At 38.1% G+C, this 22,123-nt stretch overlaps 2 protein-coding genes across 7 annotated transcripts in view; one reads left to right on the top strand and one right to left on the bottom strand.

Moving 5' to 3' along the window:
• The window catches only part of ANKS1B (ankyrin repeat and sterile alpha motif domain containing 1B), a 1,034,668-nt gene that overhangs the window by 750,261 nt on the left and 262,284 nt on the right, over positions 1-22,123 (bottom strand). The gene's annotated exons all lie outside the window — the stretch shown is intronic.
• Positions 15,294-17,203, top strand: FAM71C (family with sequence similarity 71 member C). The gene is made up of 2 exons (XM_040980325.1): positions 15,294-16,097; positions 16,591-17,203. Exons 1-2 carry the CDS (start codon positions 15,516-15,518, stop codon positions 16,687-16,689), a joined length of 681 nt encoding a protein of 226 aa, XP_040836259.1. The 5' UTR covers positions 15,294-15,515; the 3' UTR covers positions 16,690-17,203.

The following is a 22,123-nucleotide window of genomic DNA, read 5'->3' as shown; positions in this document are numbered from 1 at the left end:
TGCACAGATACCTATTCCTACATCTATGGTCCAATGATTGGCTCATGATATTTTTTTTCCTATATGCATAGCACAAGCTTGTGGAATTCTCCTATTTTATGTTTATACATAAAGATGTTCTACAGTGACCATGTTCCTATTTTGCAGGCACATTTCATACATTTCTTATTATTTATCTTCCCAAAACAAATCATCAGTAATACTCCTAGGCATCTCATAATTCAGTGAATATATTCCTTTTGATTCTCTGAATTAATTTTTCCTCAAGGGGAAACAAGTTGCATCGACTGAAATCTTCCCTAGTCTACTATGAAATGAATCTCAATGCTTTCAATGAAACAGAAGGACATGTATCTATATTTGCATTCCACGTTGAAGATGACTTCTTGAGTAATCTGTTCATTCCTTCCTGATAATTACCTCATTAAAACAATCTTTACAAATGTTGCAGAAAAATATGGAGATGTTTTCTTTTATAAAAAGTAGGATTCCAAAGTGCTTTTACAACATGCTGACAGGTCAGTTGGTAGGTAGAAACCATTCTCTTTGGCCAGCACATCTGTGGATGGTCTTTTCTTCCAAGTATTTTTACTTTCTACCTTTTTTTGTACCAAAAAAAAAAAACCCACAATATTTTCTACACTAACAAAAACACTGAACATCAGCTTTGCAGTTGTTTCCCCAAAAGTAGACAAAATAATAATAGCTCCATCCCAAAGTACTGAGATTTATCCAAATGTAACTAACCAAAGCTTTCTGATAATTGTATCTTAACAACTATGCAAGAAAGCAAACGTTTACTTAACATGCAAGGAATACAAGGAAACATTTTCACATGTAAATTAAATCACTTGAACCATACCCATAATCCTCCAGTGACTTGTCATTTCAGTAACAAAAAATTCAAAATTCTTTATCTTGTTCTAAACTACCCAATAGAATGCAGTCTCCGAGTACCTCTTTGGTCCCACCCTTTTCACTATCATTCTAATCACAACCTGGGCCCTCCAACTTGTCTCTGCCTCACACAGCTGGCCATGGCTGGCATGGCTCTTCCCATGGCTGGCCCCTTCCCCTCATTAGCTATCACCAGGTCAGAACATCAACTTCACAAGAAGGCCTTCCTTCAATGCATAGTGTAATCTGCCAGCAATTTTCTATCCCCAATCACTTGTTCCCATCACCTTTAAAAATGTTAATACACAGCACTTACTGCCATCATTTCTTTATATATTACTCCTTGTCTCCTCTTACTAGAATGCAAAATTTTCACAGCTTACTTTACACAGTCCCTGATACATAGCAAGAAAACAATAAATACCATACGTGCCCAAGGAATGATGGCAAAGGGAGTAGTGAGGATAGTAGCCGTTGTAGTATAAATTTTGGTTTAGGACTCTTTACACAGACTTATCATTTTCAAAATGACCAGTGTCCAGTCTCACCATTTTTATGGTATCAATGCAGCCGGAGTACATTAAGATATAGGCAAATAAATATGACTGATTTTGGGAAAATGAAGGGAAGAAAGGAGCTGTTCATATAAGATGTTGAGAAAGGGACTTTACTTAACTGACAGCAGGACTAAGAGTAGGAAAAGGAATCCAGCCAAACGAGGACAACAAAAGGATGAGATTTAGGGGAAGATGAAGGTAGATGACCTCGAGAGAAGTAGCTTCCAGAGTGGGGTGGCATAATGGCCTTTATCTGGAAAACCCCAAGAGCTGGGCTCTGGTCTGTCACACTTCCAGCAGCCCCTATAGGAGTGTAAGAAATTTGACAACAAGGATCTTCAATTAAGCAGCCCCTAAACTCTTCCTATTAAAACTCTTCTATTGACTCTCTGGTGAGCAATTTTCTCCAGCATCAACATGAAATGCTCTGATCTGGAACAAAATAAGGTAACATCAAGTATTGAAATACACAGATTTTCTGTTGCTGAGATAAACATGTGTTGCTAAAGCAGAAAACAATTTAAGAGTAAATTATAAACTTAGCCATTGTGAAACAAAAGAGCCCCTGAAGTAATATTTTTTAAATGTATTTTGGGTAGCTACACATTTACTTGTTATAATGAAAAATGGCGCTTCAAAGGTCTATAACATTCTATAATTTCTCCTCTGTATTCAGGTGACAGTGACAAATTGCTCAAGTTCCCTCCTTGTATTCCCATCATCACTGCATGTTTGAAAAATCAATATATCACTTGTGCCCAAGGATTACAACTGCAGTGCACATTCTTTCTCTGAATTTCCTTTTTTTCTCTCTCTTCATCTATCCTACTATTTCCCTGCCACTATTATCGACCTAGTCTTACTTCACCCTCCTTACCTGTTCTTACATGTTCTCTTTCTAAAGTTGCATTTTCTGCCCTTTAAGACCACCTGCAACTCCTTACACCTCAAACACCTCAATCCAGTTTTCTAACAGAAGAAATTTCCCAACTACAAGCCTACAGGAGTTGACCGACACACCCTGTGGAGAAGAAAAATCCATGCTGTGGGAACCTGGAATTTGGCAAGAAGCAGGAGCAGCGGTCTAATACGAATAATAAAGAGGAAAAGGCAAATGGAAACAAAGGTTACAGCAGAACCTGGGTTGCACAGAAGGGTCACCAGGGAGCATTACTGTCCTTAGACACATTAACACCCCAGAATAAAGGAGCAAACCAAGAGCTGATATTGTGGCATAGTACGTAAAACTGTTGTCTGCAATGCTGGCATCCCATATGGATGCCAGCTCAAATCCCAGTGGCTCCATTTTCAATCCAGTCTTCTGCTAACACGCCCAGGAAAGCAGCAGAGGATGGCCCAAATGTTTGGGCCTCAGCAGCCATGGGCAACACTCAAAAAAAGTTCCTGGCTCCTGGCTTAAACCTGGTTCTGCCCTCACCGTTGCAGTCATTTGGGAAGTGAACCAGTGGATATACGATCTCTCCGTTTCTCCCATTCTCTCACTCTCCTATTCTTTCCCACCTGCCTACCCTCTTGTAATCTTGAAATAAACAAATCTCAGAAAAAGAAGGTTAGTGGTGCCTTTAACCACTTTTTTTTCCTCGCTTCTAATATAACATGCAGGCTTGTCACTAATGTGACAGGAAAATATAACATACTACTTTTTCAATTAATAAATTCCCTTATAATTTTTTGCATTTGTTTTTCAAAATGTTGAAATCAGATTAAGTGTACGCAAATCTCAGTTTGGCTATATGAACAAAGAAACAGGACTGCTTGGTGTTCATTCAAATTATATGCAACTTCATTTTTGCTGCTATGGAAACTGCGAAAAAAAAAAACAGATAAAATATTTGTGGACAAATGCAGAAACCATAAAGTTTCAACAATACATTCTCAATTGAAATTTTACTTGTTCAATACACTTTGAGGATATTTACTTATTAATGGGTTATTGTCACATTTACACGACAGTAATGAATGAAGCAAAAGAGAAATTGAATATATTCTTTAAACATAATAAAGATGGATGTTTTCTATTGTTATGCAAGCCTAAAATATTAAAAGGCAGTTGCCATCAGTTCTATAACTCAGAAAGCAATGTAGTATCTGAAATACCCTATTTTACTAATTCAGAAGGAGAGTAGATTGTTAGGACGTGATCAAATAAAAACCAGAATTCTGATTAACCAGTGTGTGCTTTTTATGTATCTTCAGCTTTTGTCTGAATAATGACGCTGACGAAAAACCTGAGAATGTAATGAACATAGCGGGAAGGCCTGGTGCATGCCAGATATGAAGCAGGGCCTGTAGATGCCACAAAACCTTTTCCAGAAATGGACAGCACAAGAGAATAGGTAAACAATACATAGAATTATCTGTAACAAAAGAAAGAAAGCAACATAAATGTCAAACATAAATTGTTTTCACAGAAAAGAGGAGTACCACTGTCAGAACAGGATTCAATCAGACTTTAGAAAGGAAACAGCATTTGAATTTTGTCTTATAAACTATAATGTGTACCAAATGGTTGTACACTAACATTGGAAGGCACACCCATCTCTGGTATCAAAAAAGGATATATATTTTATTCAGAAATTAATTTCTAAAATTCTAAAGTGGTTCAATCCAATGCTAGTCTGACTTCCATATCTCAGAAATGTGGTTAAGCTAAACATCTAACAGATCCCTGTGTAATTACGCTCTGAGGTTAAAAGTGGAAAATGGCACTTTGGAGTCTTATTGCATAGGAGAAAAATACTTTTTGGTTCAGCAGTTTCACCCTTTCTCTAAACCTTCATTTTTCTGTGTAGGATAAAAAAAATTACCTGAACTATTTCCAAACAGAACCATAGTGATGTGCTTTTCATTGTTAGTATCTGGAGAGCAGAAGTGACTCTATCATCCTGCTGAAGACAAGCTGATATGCCGACCCCTAACCTTGTCTCGGCACAGGTCAGCACCGCCAAGATGAGTGTCCTGTGCCACAAGTCGCAGGAGCGGGTAGACTGAGGAGCTGCTGCCCTCTCCTATTCCTTCACCTAAGATGTATAAAAGCCCAGTGATGTATGTCCTGGATGGCCATTACCTCATGCGGTCACCCTGCCATATGGAAGTGATCCTGGGCCATCTCCCACCCAGCAGGAGTCAGTCATACTTTCTACCCTAATAAAAGTCTTTGTCTGGACTATAAACCATTTCACCACTCTATCTCTTCCTCTTCTCTCTCTCCCCTCCAAACTTAGCATCAGGGATCTAACTTCTTTATTCTATAGGCTTAATGCCAGAACATTTCAACAAAAATCCAGCCAGCACTTATTTTTATAACTGTTTACACAACTAAAACTATTTCATAACATAACTACTGAAATAGTCATGTTCATTCATTTTCATGTAGTCTATAGCATCTTGTGTGTTACAATGGCAGAATCAAGTAATTGTGACAAAAAACACATGAAACTTAAAATCTAATTTTTTTCTATCTTACCCTTTATGGATAGAATTTCTTGTCACAGGCCATCATGTAACACATATTTGTAAAAGGTTTATAAAACTAAGTGTCTCCTGGTAGAGTCTGTAGGCTATATAACTACAGTCTTATTAACCAAGTTTAAATCAATTCATTTTGCATTGTATCTTTATGGTAAATGATTACCACATATAAAGAATTTGGAAATTTTTGTTTTATAAGAAAGCAAATATTGCTAGAAAGTACTCTACTTATACTACTAGTTAATATTTATTGAGTGTTTATTGAATGACAGATAGTAAAAGTACTAAATATCCTTTATTATTCACTACACCCCAGAAAGTAGGTAATATTATCATATTTATAAATGATGAAATCAAGATTCAAAATCATTTATTTCTGAGGACTCTCAACTCAAATTGGTAAAAGTAGAACTTTATGGAACATGATTTAATTCCTAAAGACTAGATTGAATACTAGGGACTAGATTACTAACATTTACAGTTGTATATACTTCTAAAAAGAACATTTGTATATACTTCTAAAAAGACTTAAAAGAAGATTACCATTCATTGAGAGACTTCTTATCATTCTGTGTATTTCAGATATATCTCTCTTACAAAATGAAAGTTCCCACTTACTGAAGATGGTAAAGTAATGGATTATGTGACTGACAAATGTCATATACATAGGGAGCTGCAACACTAAGGTTAAAACACGTCTCTATTTTTGCCAGGCTACTTGCATTTTTTTTTTTTAAAAAGCCCCATGTATCTTTTTGTAGTTTATGAAGCTAAAGTACATTGAAAAATGAAAGTAGCAGATGTTCAACAGCCAAACAAAGAAATAACAGGCAAAGAAGATAATGCAAGAATAGTTCAAGCAATTAGTAGAGAGAAAAAAAAATCCCTGTTTATAACTAAGTTTAAACTCAGAATAAGTTACAATAAAAATCATCGGAGATACTAAATGATGATGCATTAACAGTTAACAGACGTCTGAGGCACAACCACAGATCTTTTTCCCAAGAAAGAAAGGTCCTGGTCAGTCAGCACATTTTCACATCTTTGCTGAAGACATTTATGAAAATATAAAGATAAACAATACCTTTTCTTAGAAGATGTGACTAACCGATGAAGGAAAGGAAGAAAAAAAGGGAAAGAGAAAGAGAGTAAGAGTGGAGGGGGAGAGAGACTGTAAGGCTTTAGGACAGGTGTGGCGGAATATTCATCACTGCTACCCCATAATTGTTTTGTGACAAACAAGTTCACTGACTTCTGCACATTTTTCATCTAACAACAGTGTTTATGAGAGACATTGTAAGCAACATCAAATATGCTGATTAGAATACATCCAATCCGAGAAACTGCTCTTTCAACTTACAATAGTTTTCCTTAAGAAAGATCTTCAAGAGAAAAAAAAATATCATTTTCTCACTTAAGTCTGCTAATCTGTATGCAGATTTTGTATGTCCTTTCCGTGTCTATCTCGTAAGAATTGCTTAAGAGATGCTCAACCAGATGCATATTATTTCAGGTTAAAAGGACTTAGGGAAATCCTCAGCAGTTGGAAACTAGTTGGTGTTCCAGTCCTTGGCCATTACGCTGGCTTCAAAATGACAGAAGAAAGAGAAACAAATATGGCAAAGAATTTTCAAATAACATGTTAGTGAATTAGGGTCCTCACAAAATTAGCATATAATTGATATCACTAAAAACTTACAACCAGCACTATGTATTCCACCCTTGCAGAAAATCTTCTGTGGCCACCCTAATTTTTCTTGCCATGTCTAACTCAGACAAATAATTATTGGAGATTTACATGGGGATGTGGCATATTCAATATTCACGGATTATTTTCTATGAAAGAAGTATTATTATTAAGTATCTGGAAAGAACACACAGTTGTTTAATGTAGAAATACTCAGAAATATTAATATGGTAAGAAAATTAACATAATTATATTAAAAAGATTCCCTCTGCTACACTCCCTTTGCAGGTTAGTTTTTTCAGCTTACGATAAAATGTATATTCATCTAACAACATTTTCGGTTTTCCTTTTTTTTGTTATGTCTTTTTTTTCCCTCAGTGATCTCTCTTTTTCTCTCTCTTTTAACATCTATTTATTTTTATTGGAAAGGCAGATTGACAGAGAGCAGGAGAGACAGAGAAAGATTTTCCACTGGATCACTCTCGATGGCCACAATGGCCAGAGCTAAGCCAATCAGAAGCCAGGAGCTGGGAGTTTCCTCCAGGTGTCCCACATGGGCGCAAGGTTCCTGGATCATCAGGGAAATGCTAACCCAAACCACAAGGTGATGTCACCTCCCACCCAGGAGGATGGCTGCTACCTACAACACGTAACAATGAAACAGAAAATAAGCACTTGAAAAACATATGCATAGTTTGGAGACTTTGTGCCACATATTGTGGAAATTTAAAATAATACATAACTATTATGGAAAATACTATAGGGTTCTAAAAATTAGAATTGGAATTACCACAAAATTCATCCATTTTACTTCTCAGTATATACAGAAAAAAAAAAAAACAAGATCAGAAACATTTACAGACTTGTTTTCTGTAGGACTGTTCACAATAACAAAAGGCGAATGCAACCGAAGTTTTCCCATACAAATGAATTAGCAAATAAAAGAACGTTATTCTAGTTTAAAAGGGACTCATATTTTACCATCTGCAATAACACAAGCAAGTCTTGAAGACATGTACTAAGTGAAATAAGCCAGTTACACATGTGAGGTTTCTACGGTAGTCGAATTCACAGAAGCAGAAAGCAAAGCGGGATGGTAGTTGCTGGTGACCAAGAAGAAGAAATAAATGATTTTTAAAGGAAATACTCAAAATTAATAGTAAATTATACATACTTTCAGATTTTTGAAGCACATGCAAATTAACAGATATTCGAGGGTCTTTATTACATGAGATTGGCTTATAGTACACATACCATTTTCACCTAATTGTATCAAAAGTGGACGCTGGCTTTTAGAGGCCACAAACAGAAGGAAAAAAAAAAACTTACTTGCCTATTACACTAAGAAATTTATGCAGAAATTTATGCTTCTATTGTTGGAATTTCAAAACAATCGCACTTACCCAAGATCAGACAGCCCCTTAGGTTGTCTGTAGGGCAATTACTTGAACCAAATTTCAAGGCTCTGCAGAGCAGAAACCATATATAATTATTGTTTTTGTATCACATATAATACTTGGCACAAAATTACAAATGTCATGAAAGTATGTTATATGTTCAAAAGGCTTATTGCTCTATATAAGCTGCATGCAACTAATGGTTAGCAAGCATTTGGGCAATAAATGGAAGGGAAAATGTTTTAAAAAACAGAAATGGGAAGATTTCTAAACTAAGATTCTTATCAAGTCATCAGTTTCTTTCAATACTGAGTAGAAATAATTAATAGTTATCAGTTCACTCACTCTAGAAATCTGAAGTAAAATATTAAATGCTAGACAAGAATGACATCAATAATTACTGATAACCTCTTTAATAATAAAAAGCTATTGTGAAAAATACTGAACAGTACATGGCAAGCAGATTTGTTTTTACTATGAGAAATTCTGCCCTGATTTTAAAAATTTAATTTTAAATACTATTCATATGAGTTTTGGCTCACAAATATATAAATGCAAATTTGAGCAAGCTAACCTCTTGAAACTCAATTTTCTCAAGGGGAAGTGAGAATAATTTATAAGATTGGGTAACATTTAAGTAAGATAATGAATATAAAGTGCTTATCACTGTATCTGCCACTGGATGGGCACTTAATAAATACTAGATGACATCGTTAACATTACCATCATTGTCCATTCTTACTTTCAGTATCATAAAACCTTCCTAAAAAGATGCAAAACAGAATCTTTCCAATGACAAAATTTACTTTTTTAAAAGTAATAAAAATGACTGTATACCATGATTTTTTAGAATCTAGCTCATAAGGATGCTTGATAGGAAAGATGTGTATTTATTTCCTCTTTTCTAAAAATTCTTATTTTGTGTGTTACAGTCTTGCAGAAAAAGGGTTTCCTCCTTGATCTCCTCCTACATCTCCCCTCTCCACTGCCCCCTGTGTTTTACAATAATAGAGTCCTTCATCTGTAGTCTACTCCAGCATTCTGCTCTTTATGTGGGTCATGACATATGAGCAATGGTAGAGAGTCTAGTATTTTGTAGTCTAGGTATATTTAGCAGTTTTATTGAGGACCTACTTCTATTCAGGAGTAGAAATGCATCCTGTCAAATTTCTTTGATTCCTGGTACTCTGGTCTCCATTAAATAATCTCACCTTCTGCCTGGGTACAGAAAGCTGGCATCTGCTCTATGAGTGAGTACATGACAGATGGCATGTCTTCTGACCCATTGTTTTGGTTTCCTATCAGCACTGCAGGAAGTCACCATGAAATCTGTAGCATAAAACACAAACTTTCTCTGACAATCTCTGGGCTTAGAGGTCTGAAGAGTTTTACTGGGCTACTCTGAAAATGCCAGGAAGACTGGTTACTTCTGGAGGCTCTAAGGGACAGGCCATCTGCATTCCTTGGCCCACATCCTTTCCTCCATCTTCAAATGTCTCACTGCATTCCCCATCACATCACCTTTCCTGTTACCCATGCAAGGACCCCTCTATTGTGGTTGGCCCACCTGGATAATCCCAAACAATCCTTTCATCTCAAGATTCTTAATTTACTCAGCTATGCAAAGTCCCATTAGCCATATATGGTAACATATTAACAAGGTCCTAACTTCTGGATGTGAATACGGGGTGAAGGGGATTATTTTCTCACAGTGCATCCTCTTCCCCCAAATATTCATATACACTGATATGTAAAATCCATTCACCCCATTGAAACATCTCTATAGATCTCAATTCAAACAGCACTCTAAACACAAGATGTCATCAATTCAAAAGTTCCCAAATTTCCTTTTATTAATTTGAGATGGGTGAGACTTATAGGCCACCCATGAGATAAAACTTGATATTAATGAATCTAAATTGAAAAAAAATTAATCAGCTCCCAAAATACAATGTCAGGACAAGCATAAGAAACCAATTATATTTTCATTTAAAGAATAATGAAAGGTTAAAAAGGACCCAGGGTCAGAATTTTTTTTTTTTTTTTTTTTTTTAGAAATAACACAGGGCAAACTTCATTAGGTTTTAAGGCCTAAAAATAATCCTTTGTACGCCTGGCTCCACCCTCTGGTCTCTGAGGTCCACCCTCTCAGGCTTCCTGCCTCTTTCCTATAGACTGCCATATACCGGCAAATGAATACTTTCATAAATCAATTCCCAGCCTGTAGAGTTTTAGTAAACCAACAGCCGTGTTATGGTATCCTCTCTGCTCCTTTCAGTAGAAGCTGCCATGGACTCTGCTAAGTATTTCATTCTAAAAATGTGCCTTTTTTTTTCCTATGTATTTTACAGGGAGGTACTGAAAAATCCCATTCTGCATTGCACTGAAAATGGCTGAGAAGGTGTAGGAATTGCATGACTAATTTCTCAGGCAACTCTCTGCATGCTTGAACAATTTGATTTTTAGTTCTGATTGGGCCACATACACACATACACATACAAAAAGTTGTCTGGCTTTTGGCTTTGTCTTCTTCAAACCCTTTATAGTAAATCTCCAAATTTCAGCATCTTTTATGATATGAATAAGGTTGAAAATATCCTATTCATCAAACTCTGGTTTCTCTCGTTTAAAATTTTTTCACTCAGTTTATACGTTCTCTCAAAGGTCATGAGAGGCAATAAGAAGAAGCAAGGCTACATCTTCATCATTTCGGATGAAGCTAGTTTTGCTTCCCATAGAACAAGAGAACAGGATTCTCTTTTTCCTGCTACTGTGCATCTCCCTTTCCTTCAGTTTTCAATTACATTTCTCGTTTACTTCTGAGCACTTGGCAGAAGTACTTCAATGGTTCCTGTATCAACCAACATTCCATTTATGATGACAGGTCTTCTCCATGATGAAACAAGCTTTTTCTATCATTCTCATTCGGCTGAGGTTCCACCAGTAGTACTTTTAACATCTATGTTTCTCAAAACATCCTCTTCATGATAATGTAGGTACTTGCTAAGGCGATATGGCTTTCTCTGCCAATCCACTCCTTCTTAGTCCTTAGCAGTAGAATGCTGAGCATTCATGTTTCTGTTCAATGTAACGTAGGCTCTTGCTATCAGGCTCCTCAAAAAATTCTCCCAGCCTCTACCCAATACTCTACCCCAAATCCATTTCTACATGTTGGTGGAGTTGTTCCAGAAATCCCTGACTTTTAAGAACTCAGGTCTGTCACAGTGCATTAGTGTTGCACATGACCAGAGGCACCAGGGATCAGAATGACACACATGCATTCCCTTACAGTTCTTCAAGTCAAGTCCACAGGGGGCCTCCCTCAGCTAAACTAGTGTCAGCAGGGCTGGCTTCTACTGGATGCTCTAGCAGATCATCCATTTCCTTTTTCTACAGCCTCCAGAGGTTGCTCCTCTCTTGGTAAATGGCTGCTTTAATCTGCTTTCATGATCATATCTCCTTCCCTGACTCTTTCATTTACAAAGGCAACTCTAATTACATTTGGCCCATAGCATAATACAAATAGTCCCATCATCTCAAGATCTTTAACTTAATCATATACACAAAAACCCTTTCCAAGTAAGAAAACATAGTTATGTCTGAAAATTAGGATGTGGACAACTTTTAATGAAATTTCTATAAGCTATAGGCATCATCAAATAAATTTGGTTTAACGTGTTTTTTAAAAGATTTATTTTATTTGGGAAGCATATTTTACAAAGAAAGCAAAGACACACAGAGAGACAGAGATCTTCCATCTCCTGGTTTGCTCCCCAAATGGCTGCAACATTCAGAACTGGGCTGGCCAAAGCCAGAAGCCAGGAGCTTCTTCTGTGTCTCCCATGTGGGTGCAAGGCCCAAGGATTTGAGCAAGCCTCCACTGTTTCCCAGGTCACAAGCAGGGAGCTGTATGGGAAGTGGAGCAGCCGGGACATGAACCAGAACCCAACTTGGATGCCAGCACTGCAGGCAGAGACTTAACCTATGCCACAGCAGCTGCCTTGTTTAAAATGCTTAACATTTATTTTTAAGTTTCTCTTATACAGTGCTCATACTGATTGCCCACCTTACTGAATGAAATTTTTTTTTCATTTTTAACATTTTAAACATTGGATTTCTAAAAAGTTGCACATAGAAATTGAGCAGAAGAGTAAGATTATATATTGAATTGCACGAGTTCCAGAGCTGTTATTTGAATAATGTTTTGACTTATTACTATTCTTCAGAGTATTACTAAAATATGTAAAAATTTTATTACACAGAGAACAAGTTAAATCCTTTTCAGAAATCCATAACTAATCTTGAGTTGAACGATTTGTAAGGGATCATTTTAATTTCAAGGATGAGAAAACTATGGCCCCAAGAGGTTAAATGATTAACCCAAAGACACAGACTTTAATGTAGTGGACAGAGCCAAATTTAAGACTATCTAGTAACTAACTTGAAATCTTCCTTAAGAATAAGCACACAGAAAGAATACAAAGATTTCTTAAATTACAGTCAGGTGGAATTTGTGTTTCTTTTCTATTAAGAGAACTTTTCGAATTTTTTTATTCCCAATGATTTTTTTGTAAGTTTTGCTTATTCAGTTTTGAAAGATACAGAAATAGAGAGAAGCAGGGAGGGAGAGAAGGAGAAAGGGAGGGAGAAATGTATGCAGGGAGGGAGGGAGAGAAGTGAGGAGAGAGAGAGGGATGTTTCATCTGCTGATTCATTCCCCAGATGGCCACAGTGGCCAGCACTGGGTCAGGCCAAAGCAAGAGTGAGGAGTTTCATGTAGGTCTCCCATATATGTGGTAGAGGATCAAACACTTGACTCATTTTTACTCTTTTTCCAAGGCCATTAGTAGGGAGCTGGACTGGAAGTAGAGTACACTGGATATAAATCAATGCCCATATGGGATTGCCAGCATCATAGGTGGTAGCTTTATTCACTACAGCACAATGCTGGCCTCAACAGATAGATTTATATTTAGCCATCTGATCTTCCCAAGTATTGAGGCTAGCAGTGATAAGGCAGTTTTCTAAAATGCTTAAAGGAAGGGTTGGCATTGTAGTACAGCAACTTTAACCACAGCCTGAGATACTGACATCCCACTTGAACTCTGGTTCCTGTTGACCCTGCTTCCCTTCCAAAGCAGCTCCCTGCTGGTGTACACAGGAAGGCATCAAAAGATGGCCTAAGTACCTGGGTCCCTGTCATGCATGTGGGAGACTTGAGCAGAGTCTGGTCCAACCTGAACCCCTATAGCCACTTAGGGAGAGAACCAGCAATTAGAGATTCATATTCATTCTGTGTGTGTGTGTGTGTGTGTGTGTGTGTGTGTGTGTGTGTGTGTCTGTCTGTCTCTGTATCTATATCCCAAATATAAGAAGTATTTTTAAAGTAAATATCCAGAGGAATTTCAGACACAATCAGATACATGAAAAGCAGACATTTTCTAGAGTATACAATGGGTATAAAGCCATCTGATGAGTATTAGCTTCTACGGTTACTGGTCTAATATCTGATTTGGAAAATCACATAATCTGTAGGGTCAATGAATAACATTGCTGCTGGTCTCCCTAGAGACAAGACAATTAACTTACTGCTCTATTGAAACACTAAGATAGGTATCTTATCACATATGAACATCTTAAAAAAATTTATGAAGGTTCTTGTAATTGTTATGTAAGATTTCTGAACCATTTCAAATAAATGATGTTGTGTATAATACTCCCAGTTTCTTCTTTCAGAAATGACCATAACTACTGACAACACAGGCCCAGAAGGCAGCAGTAATGGTTGTGTACCTGCCACACACACACGCAAGAGACCTGGACTGAGTTCCTTCCTTCTAACTTTGCCTTCTAACTTTGCCTTCTTTCTCTCTCTCTCTGTGAATATATATATATATATATACATATATTATATATATATAATATATATATATGTATGTATACACACATATATGTAGTATATGCTTTTTTCTCTAATTCTCACATAAATTAAAGATAAGTTAATTTTAAGGTGAAACAATTTTCAAGATCCATACACACTTTATTAAGAAACACATTTTCCATGAGCTTTTTAAAGATTCTTCATTTATGTGCACATGTGTGTTATATATACTGTCCATAAGTAGTTTGTAATCTTGTTGAACTGAAAACTAGCTATGTTAGACACCAAAGGTCCTCAGAGCTTTTATTTTTCTCTTCAATGCAATCGGATAGTGAGAGAAAAATGAAAGAGAAGGCTCTTTTCACTTTCTAGCCAGGCTCCGTATGTGCGGGTCAAAGCTTAAAACTCTCATCCAGCAGTTTGAAGGTGAGTGTGGTTGTAAGACAAAAAAAAAAAAAAAAAAGACTTCATGAATACAGCTGGCTTTACTTTAAGAAAAGCAAATCATAATGTTCCTAATAAAAATAAAAAGCGTAAGAAAAAAATAATCATCAAAGCAGATTTAAACTGTTCATTGAACATATTTGGACATATTTCTGTCTCAAAGACATACAATGATCATTCCACATCAACTGAATCACACTAATAAAATTGTTTTAAAATCTGTGTGCTCTCTTTCTAAAAAATCAGAGATATCTCTTACTGTAGGATTTAAATATGCACTATTATGACTTAACTGCAGAGTATTCCATCACATATTTCATAATTTAGATACCCAATCCCCTATTGGAAGATGCTAGTCTTGTTTATACATGTTCATCTTATTTTTGTATATTAATCTTATGGTGATGCGATGATAATGCTTGACAAACATCCTGTACTAACCTGTTTACCACCATGTCCAATTCTCCCTAGAAGATAAACGTCTTCAACTAGAAGTGCTGGATAAAAGCATATAGAGAGTATATGTACGCTAAAATAAAACAGAAAGTTTAATTTGGGATTTTGTGTTAAGATCTCTAGGCAGGGGTCTTTCTGGGCCATGGTGAGTGGTGTGGCAATGACTGGGTTCCTGCCCTGAGGGAGGGGCTGTGGAGTGACAGAGACAAAGGGGTGTGTGATGGAGACAGGTCACAATGGGCAGGAGAGGAGAAAAGTTGTCTCCCAAGTTACTTTAGGAGGAAGTAGCTGCTTAGGTTTCTAAAGGAGGGGGGTGCTAAGATTACAGTGGCAATCGAAGCTGTAGGGAGAAAAACAGAGAGAGAGAGAAAGAGAGACTGCAAGCAGTGGCTACTGTGAACAAATGTGTTAGGGCCAAGGGAAGTCCCTCCTGGGTGAACAATAACCTGTCCACATTCCAGTTATCTGTGTACCTTGGAACACACCAGGGTCCCAACATTTAGACAGGCCTGACATCAGTGACCTCCCCACCCGATCCTGGACATTTGTGCATCCCAGATAACAGAAAGGACACAGTCTCCAGCACAGAGCAGCTGGCCTCAGCCTCTCAAGCCTGTTGAGGAGATCTCCTGCCCACCTCTGGGAGCAGACACGGAAGCAGGGTCCCCGCACCTGTGTGAAGACAGGCTCACAGCGGCTCCACCATGAGTATGTTCAACACCTCCATGGGGAAACTGCAGCAACATTTGTACAAAGGCGAGTATACTATGTTTAGCTACACACCGATGTTTGAGAGTGACTTCATCCAGATCAGCAAACGAGGTGAAATGGTTGATGTGCACAACCGGCCCCAAATGGTGACTGTGGGCATTGTTCGCACTAGCCCCTGCCTCACACTGCCTGATGTCATGCTGCTGGCCCGGCAGGTGCCTATCTCTGATGAACATGCCAAACACAACCCTAAGAGTAAGGAAAAAATCATCAAATCTACACAGACTTTAGAGCTCACCAGGCTGCTTCCCTTGAAGTTTGTAAAGATAACCATCCACAACAGTAACAAGAAACAGCTCCGCCTGAAGCTCGCCACTGGCCACTCGTTTTACCTCCAGCTGTGTCCCCCTGCAGACGTGAGAGACGACCTTTTTGTTCACTGGGAGAATCTCGTTCACATCCTGAGACCAGCTGTGGATGCTTGCAGCCACACACAGGACACAGCTGAGAACACAACCAATGCTGAGAACACAACCAACGTGCCTAAGTTTACTGAAGAGGAGCCGGGCCCAGAGGTAAGCCTTTGGAGAGACTAGAAGACCAGGGTATTCCTGGAAGAGCAGCTAAAGGTCCTGCAGAAACTCTAGTATGGAGGCTTAACTGGAAAACACATCATATGTGGAGGGGCTCCATGCCAAATGGACTGTGATTGCTGAGGTTGCCAAGCCCTGCCAGGCCAAATGTGAATTTCATAGGTTTCTTGACTATCACAACTCTTAATTTCATATTCTAATTTCTCATTCTAATGCCATCTACGGTGTCCATATCATTCCAATCTATTCTTAGACTACCACAAGAAGTCAGGGTGATGCGTTATGGGACCTAATGCCTCTCCTAGAACTTGCCACTTCCATCGGTGAGGATGCAATGTGTGTGTGTGTGTGTGTGTGTGTGTGTGTGTGTGTGTGTGTTTGTTTGTGATGATGATTTACTCTTATGGTTAGCTGCAGAAAGATAAGGGAGTTCTGGCTGGTCTTCCTTTCTTTACTCATTGCTTCTCCCCCATAGGCACAAGCTATGAAACCTCACAGCGGGAACACCAGGAGTCTTCAGACAGACCTTGAAGTTTCAGAAGCCACCTATCACGATTCCACTAAGACAGAATGAATTCAACAAGCCTTCCACATATCCTGCCTTTAAAGACTTTACATTCTTGTCCAATTATAAAACTGAACAGTGCCTGATGAATGTACAGGGGTGACAACAAGAATAACAGTAACACAAAGAACCACAACAGGTGCCATGCGACCAAGCCTGCAGACTCAGGAAGCAGACAGAAGCAGCAGCCTTCATATTTCTAAGGAGGAGCACAGCTAGTTCAGCCATAGCAGGTGCTTCCAACATGCTTTGATGGTACCATAGTGAGGGCTACAAATACAACTTTGTCTTCACAGGACACTTACAACCAAATCGGTAGGGACTTCTGGCCTCTCTCCCAAGGATGGCAGAAATGAGGTAATTGCAGGAGCAGAGACTGTTGCCTGTGCCTGTTGCAGTAACAGCATGAAAGTTCAGTATGGAAACAGCACATCTCAGCCGTGCAGAGTGGAGGCTCTATTGGTAGATGTGATGGAAGGTGGAGGGTGTCCATATTAAATTTTGAATAAAGGGCTTCAAAACTCTTCACTACATGTGGTGCAGAGACTAACAGGTTATACGAGATTGTGAAAGGGAAGCAGTATCATTTGCCCAAACACAACTGGTCAACTCAAATTCTCTGCTCTGATACCATGCTCTGTTAACAGGAAGGGTAGCAATAAAACTAACAGCAATTTATAGACTCTGAATCATCTTTAACTTTCCCTTAACTTGATATTGGTGATTATATTAATATACAAAAAATGAAATGTTATGATTATCAAAGTTTTTCTGAGACTTTCAAAAATGCATTGTATAACCAAGAACAAAAAAACAACTGTTTGAATCATAGCCAGGCCACCTACTGTGACTTTGAGTACATTACCTGTTTCTCCTTTTGAACACTAACTTACGAATCAGAAATTATTCATGTGAAATGTCTGTCACCAAGTTGGCACTGTGAAAATGGCAACAATTATTATGCTCGGTAGTATATCACTTTCATTTTCCCAGTCACTTCTAACTCCTTTGCACAACTTCAGTCTGACTTAACCGCTTTGAAATGATTCTGCACAGGTTCTATTTACGCTAAACCTTCCAGGTATGTTCTAAGAATTTTAATCTCCTGATATTTAGAATTCTAAAATTTCATAGATTCTTCAAAGCTATTACTTCTTGTAGAAACTTCAGCCTAGTCACAAGAACAAAATTCTATATAATAGATTCATGAGCATACACCCCAAAATTACCTAATATGACTGTGCATTCTAATAGTAACATTTTCTGAGGCAGAAATAAACCAAAAATACAGGATTGGTTCAAAAATCTAGACAAAATATGGAAATTAGATCAATGCTCTAACTTACAAGGAAATTATGTGTGACCATCTAAAAATTATCCAGAACCGCATATAGGGATAACTTGGAATAAAATTAAGTTTATATTCCTTCCATAATACTTATATTGCTGAAGTTGAGCACTATGCTTTGAATATAAATAACTGTTTTCTTGATTTAATTAAGGGTTACTTGTATAAAACATAATTTAGCAAAATCCAACAAATACAGGAATATAAAAAGTTTATACTATACTAATCCCATTGATTCTAGTATTCCTATAACAAACTGTAAGAAAATGATTTTTCATTAGCCACTATATTACCCTATTATGACTAAATTTTTTCCTTTTAAATTATTTTTGTTTAAAAGATAGACTCAGACAGAAGCAAACGATTGTTTTCCTATGTTCAGGAGCCTAAACCAGCATCCAGCAAACTATCCTAGGTCTCACACAAGGGTAGCCAGAATTCAACCACCTGATCCTTGCCCACAAGACCAAAGCTTAGAGAAGGGAATACGACCCCATCTTCCACATGGGTATCAGGAGTGCAATGACTTGAACCATCACTGCTGTCCTCCGGAGTCTGTGTTAGGAGGAATCCAGAGCCAGGAGTCTGAAGTGAGCACCAAACTTGGGGACTACAATCTAAGAGCATGAGAGCCTTGACCTCCATGCGAAATGTCCACTTGTTTTATTATTTTTTTAAGTGGCTTCAAAATACAAAGAACATCATGTAGGCTGAATATTTTATCTTTGCAAATTCAAGATTATAGATTTAAAAACAGCACCTCCTAGTGCTATGACCTGACTTAGTTTGGATATCCTAAAGCCCTTGTGTTAAAAGCTTGATCCCAAAATTCCTGTTAACAGAAAATGAATTGAAGCTGAAACTTCAACCCAATGATGGTATCTAAAGGTGGGTTGTGTGGGAAGTCAATGGGGTAGATTTTGTAGCTGGGTTGAAAACCTCCTTATTGAATCTTGGCAGCTTAATATGGAGGGACCCGGCTGGACCAGGCTGACACAAAAGGCTTGCCTCTGTCTTTGCTTCCCGACTCATCATGTACTCCTTCCTCTGCCTTCTTTCTCTCTACCATTTGTCACCACCCTCATCAGATGGCCCAAGGATGCAACCACTGATTCTTGGATTGTGAACCTCCAACAAACAAACAAACAACCAACCCAGTAAACCAAAATAAATCTCCTTCCTTCATAAGTAGCTTTTCTCAGGTATTTGTTATGGTGATGTACAGCTGATTAATATACTGAGTCATATGGTTTATTAAAATAGGAAAGCAGAAAGAAATGAGATTTCAGAAATAAACCCAAGACAAACAATGAAATATGAGATGAATGTTGAGTTATTAATTCAAAGAAAGTCATGGGAAAACCATATATGAACAGGCAAATGATAACACTCAGCTATATTTGGAATATACCTAAAAAGGAATTCTCCAATTAACTAAATACAAATAAGAATGGGAAGTTTAATAAATTTAATGGTTGAAAAACTGCCCGACCTACATGGGGACACATACATACACAAATCAAGTCCAGGAAAACTGCTGACTGAGAAATGTTATATGGTAAATATAATTACAATTGTCATAGGAAAAAGCAATAATTTTACTGAAAGCATACCAATTTTAATAGAAAAATAGCCAAAAAGTAGGAAATCTATCAAAAAATTATAAACTGAAAGCAAAAACTATCAAGCATCATAAGATAATAACATAAAACTGAAATAATAAACTAATATAAAGGTATTCGGGAATGAGACATAATGATAATATTGGGATATTTTATTAGCAAATTAATCTGGATATAATATAAACCCTAAATACTGTATTATTTTATAATTACTAATTTTAAATGTGTTTTATTTAAATACTTAGGTCATTGGTGATATGTTAAGCAAATAAAGATATAATAAATCAAACTTTTGCTTATTAATTTTTTTCTTCTTTATCAACATAGATGTAAAAATCTACATATGAAAATTTCAAGACAAAACTTTACAATCTATAATTAGTTTCCTGATTTATTCAACTATTACTTCTAACTATGTAACTAAAATTGCCCTGGCACTACATCACTAATGTTGAACATTGAAAGACTCAGGTAGGCTTAAAGGCCTGGCTAGGTCTGGGTGAGGCCCAGACCTACCTACCTGTTCACAAGGAGATACCAGTAGCGACACTATAAGGAAAGTATGAGCCTCCTTAAGAAGGTAGCCCACTGACTCCAATTACACCGCTGGTTTCAGAGGAGAGCTGGTCTGAACAGGAGGCTAATAAAGAATCAGCAGTGCCTCTAAATGAAAATTTATGGTTTTACCTGCAATGTCACTAAGCCCAAGCCATTCCCTCAAAAACATTGGTTACTTTTGAAGCTGGACACACTTGGCTCAGTGCGATGGCTCAGGGCCTGAAATACCTGCCTTGCAAGCAAAGGGATCCCATAGGGGCAGCTATTTGCATCCTGGCTGCTCCACTTCCCATTCAGCTCCCTGCTTGTGCCCAAGAAAATAGCAGAGGACGTCTCAAAGCCTTGGGACCCTGTAACTGCAAGGGAGACCTGGAAAAAGTTCCTGGCTTCAGATCAATCAGCTCAGCTCAGCTTCGGCTTCTGTGCGCACTTGGGGCATGAACCAGTAGACAGAAGATCTTTCTCTCTGTATCTCATCCTCTCTACAAATCTGCTTTTCCAATAAAAAAGAATCTTAAAATAAAAGCTGGGTAGAGAAGCATAAGGGTACAGGGTCTGCATTTCTGACCCAGTAATCCTTTAACCCCCCTGGTCTGGCTCTTGGCAGCCAACGGGGCTCTTCAGAGGCTGGCTTCTGTCACTGCAGATGCTTGCTCAATGTCCTGGCTTTTCAGATTGAAAACAAGTGTCTGACTTTGTTGGGTGTCCTCGATGGTAGATCAAGGAGTAATTAATTGGCCTGACACATATCCTCACATTGCTCCTGCCATCTAGCTTCCCCCTCTTCCTCCTGGTCTCTATTACACCACAGAGTCCATCTCTAGCATGCCAGCTGGCACTCAGTCCCAAATGAGTTTAAAAACAAAAAACAAGGTTTAGAGTAGCAACTAACTTGTAGTCTTAGACACACTTGGAAGGCCCTCACAGAAGACTGAATGGATACCAATCCAGAATGCAGATTATTTATTAATCTGTTTCCCAATCCAAGACTCTGGTCGTGTGCATCAACTAACACCCTTAGTTTCATTAGCAGAACATCAGGCACCCAGGGAACAATTAGTGTACCACAAAGTTAATTATTTGGGCCTGTCCTCATTCCTGCAGAGAAAAGACCAGCCCCATACAGAACAAGCTATGCAATAAATCCTTACTTCTCTAACCTTAAGACAGCTCTAGCATTTCCTAGCAGATTATGAGTCCCCAGGTATAAGGAAATAGCAAAGTTCCTAAATCAGGCTCTCAACAGTGACTCCCCTCCTTTGGGATCAAGAACAAAATACAGCCTTCATCTAGTGTAAAGCTGCCATAACCAGGACCCCTACAATAGATTGCTAAACAAATTGCTCAAAACAGACAGACCCTAGACATGCTAACTGCTGCCTAAGGAAATATCTGTTCGAAACATGTTTTGAGGTCAAATTAAACATGTACAAAGTCTTGTTTAAACTGCATGGCCCAAGGAGAAGCAAAAAGAATACAGAAGCTATTTGGCCAAGGAAGGACAATAACCAGGATTTCTAGAACCAGATGATAGGCCAGATATTTATCTTGGTCCTGGAGTTGTCTTGCCTTGTCTATGAGGGCATATCAGGGTCAGGCCAAGGTGTCTGCCCATGTGGCAGACTGGGGATTGGCTAAATAGTATTGTCCACAGCCCAATGGTACACACAAAGGCTGGGGCCTGGGGGCTTCCTGGCTGAGCCAGGCTACAGTACCCCCCTGTGAGTGCTGGAGCAAGGGGATGGCTCAAGTCAAGCACCCACCAGAACATGAGAAAACCAAATCTTAGGACAGATTCTGTAGGAAACTTGCAGGCCTGTCCATATGGGACTGCAGCACCCACCGGTTTATGCAGAGTTGGGGGTGGTGATAAACTGAGTCTGGATGGATCACAGAATTCACCTGACACTCACAG

The sequence above is a fragment of the Ochotona curzoniae genome, unplaced genomic scaffold (genome assembly GCF_017591425.1).
Source record: "Ochotona curzoniae isolate NIBS_2020 unplaced genomic scaffold, NIBS_Ocur_1.0 contig_1014, whole genome shotgun sequence".
Taxonomy (NCBI): domain Eukaryota; kingdom Metazoa; phylum Chordata; class Mammalia; order Lagomorpha; family Ochotonidae; genus Ochotona; species Ochotona curzoniae.
The sequence above is the reverse complement of the archived record's forward strand: the minus strand, read 5'-3'. Positions and strand labels throughout refer to the sequence as shown.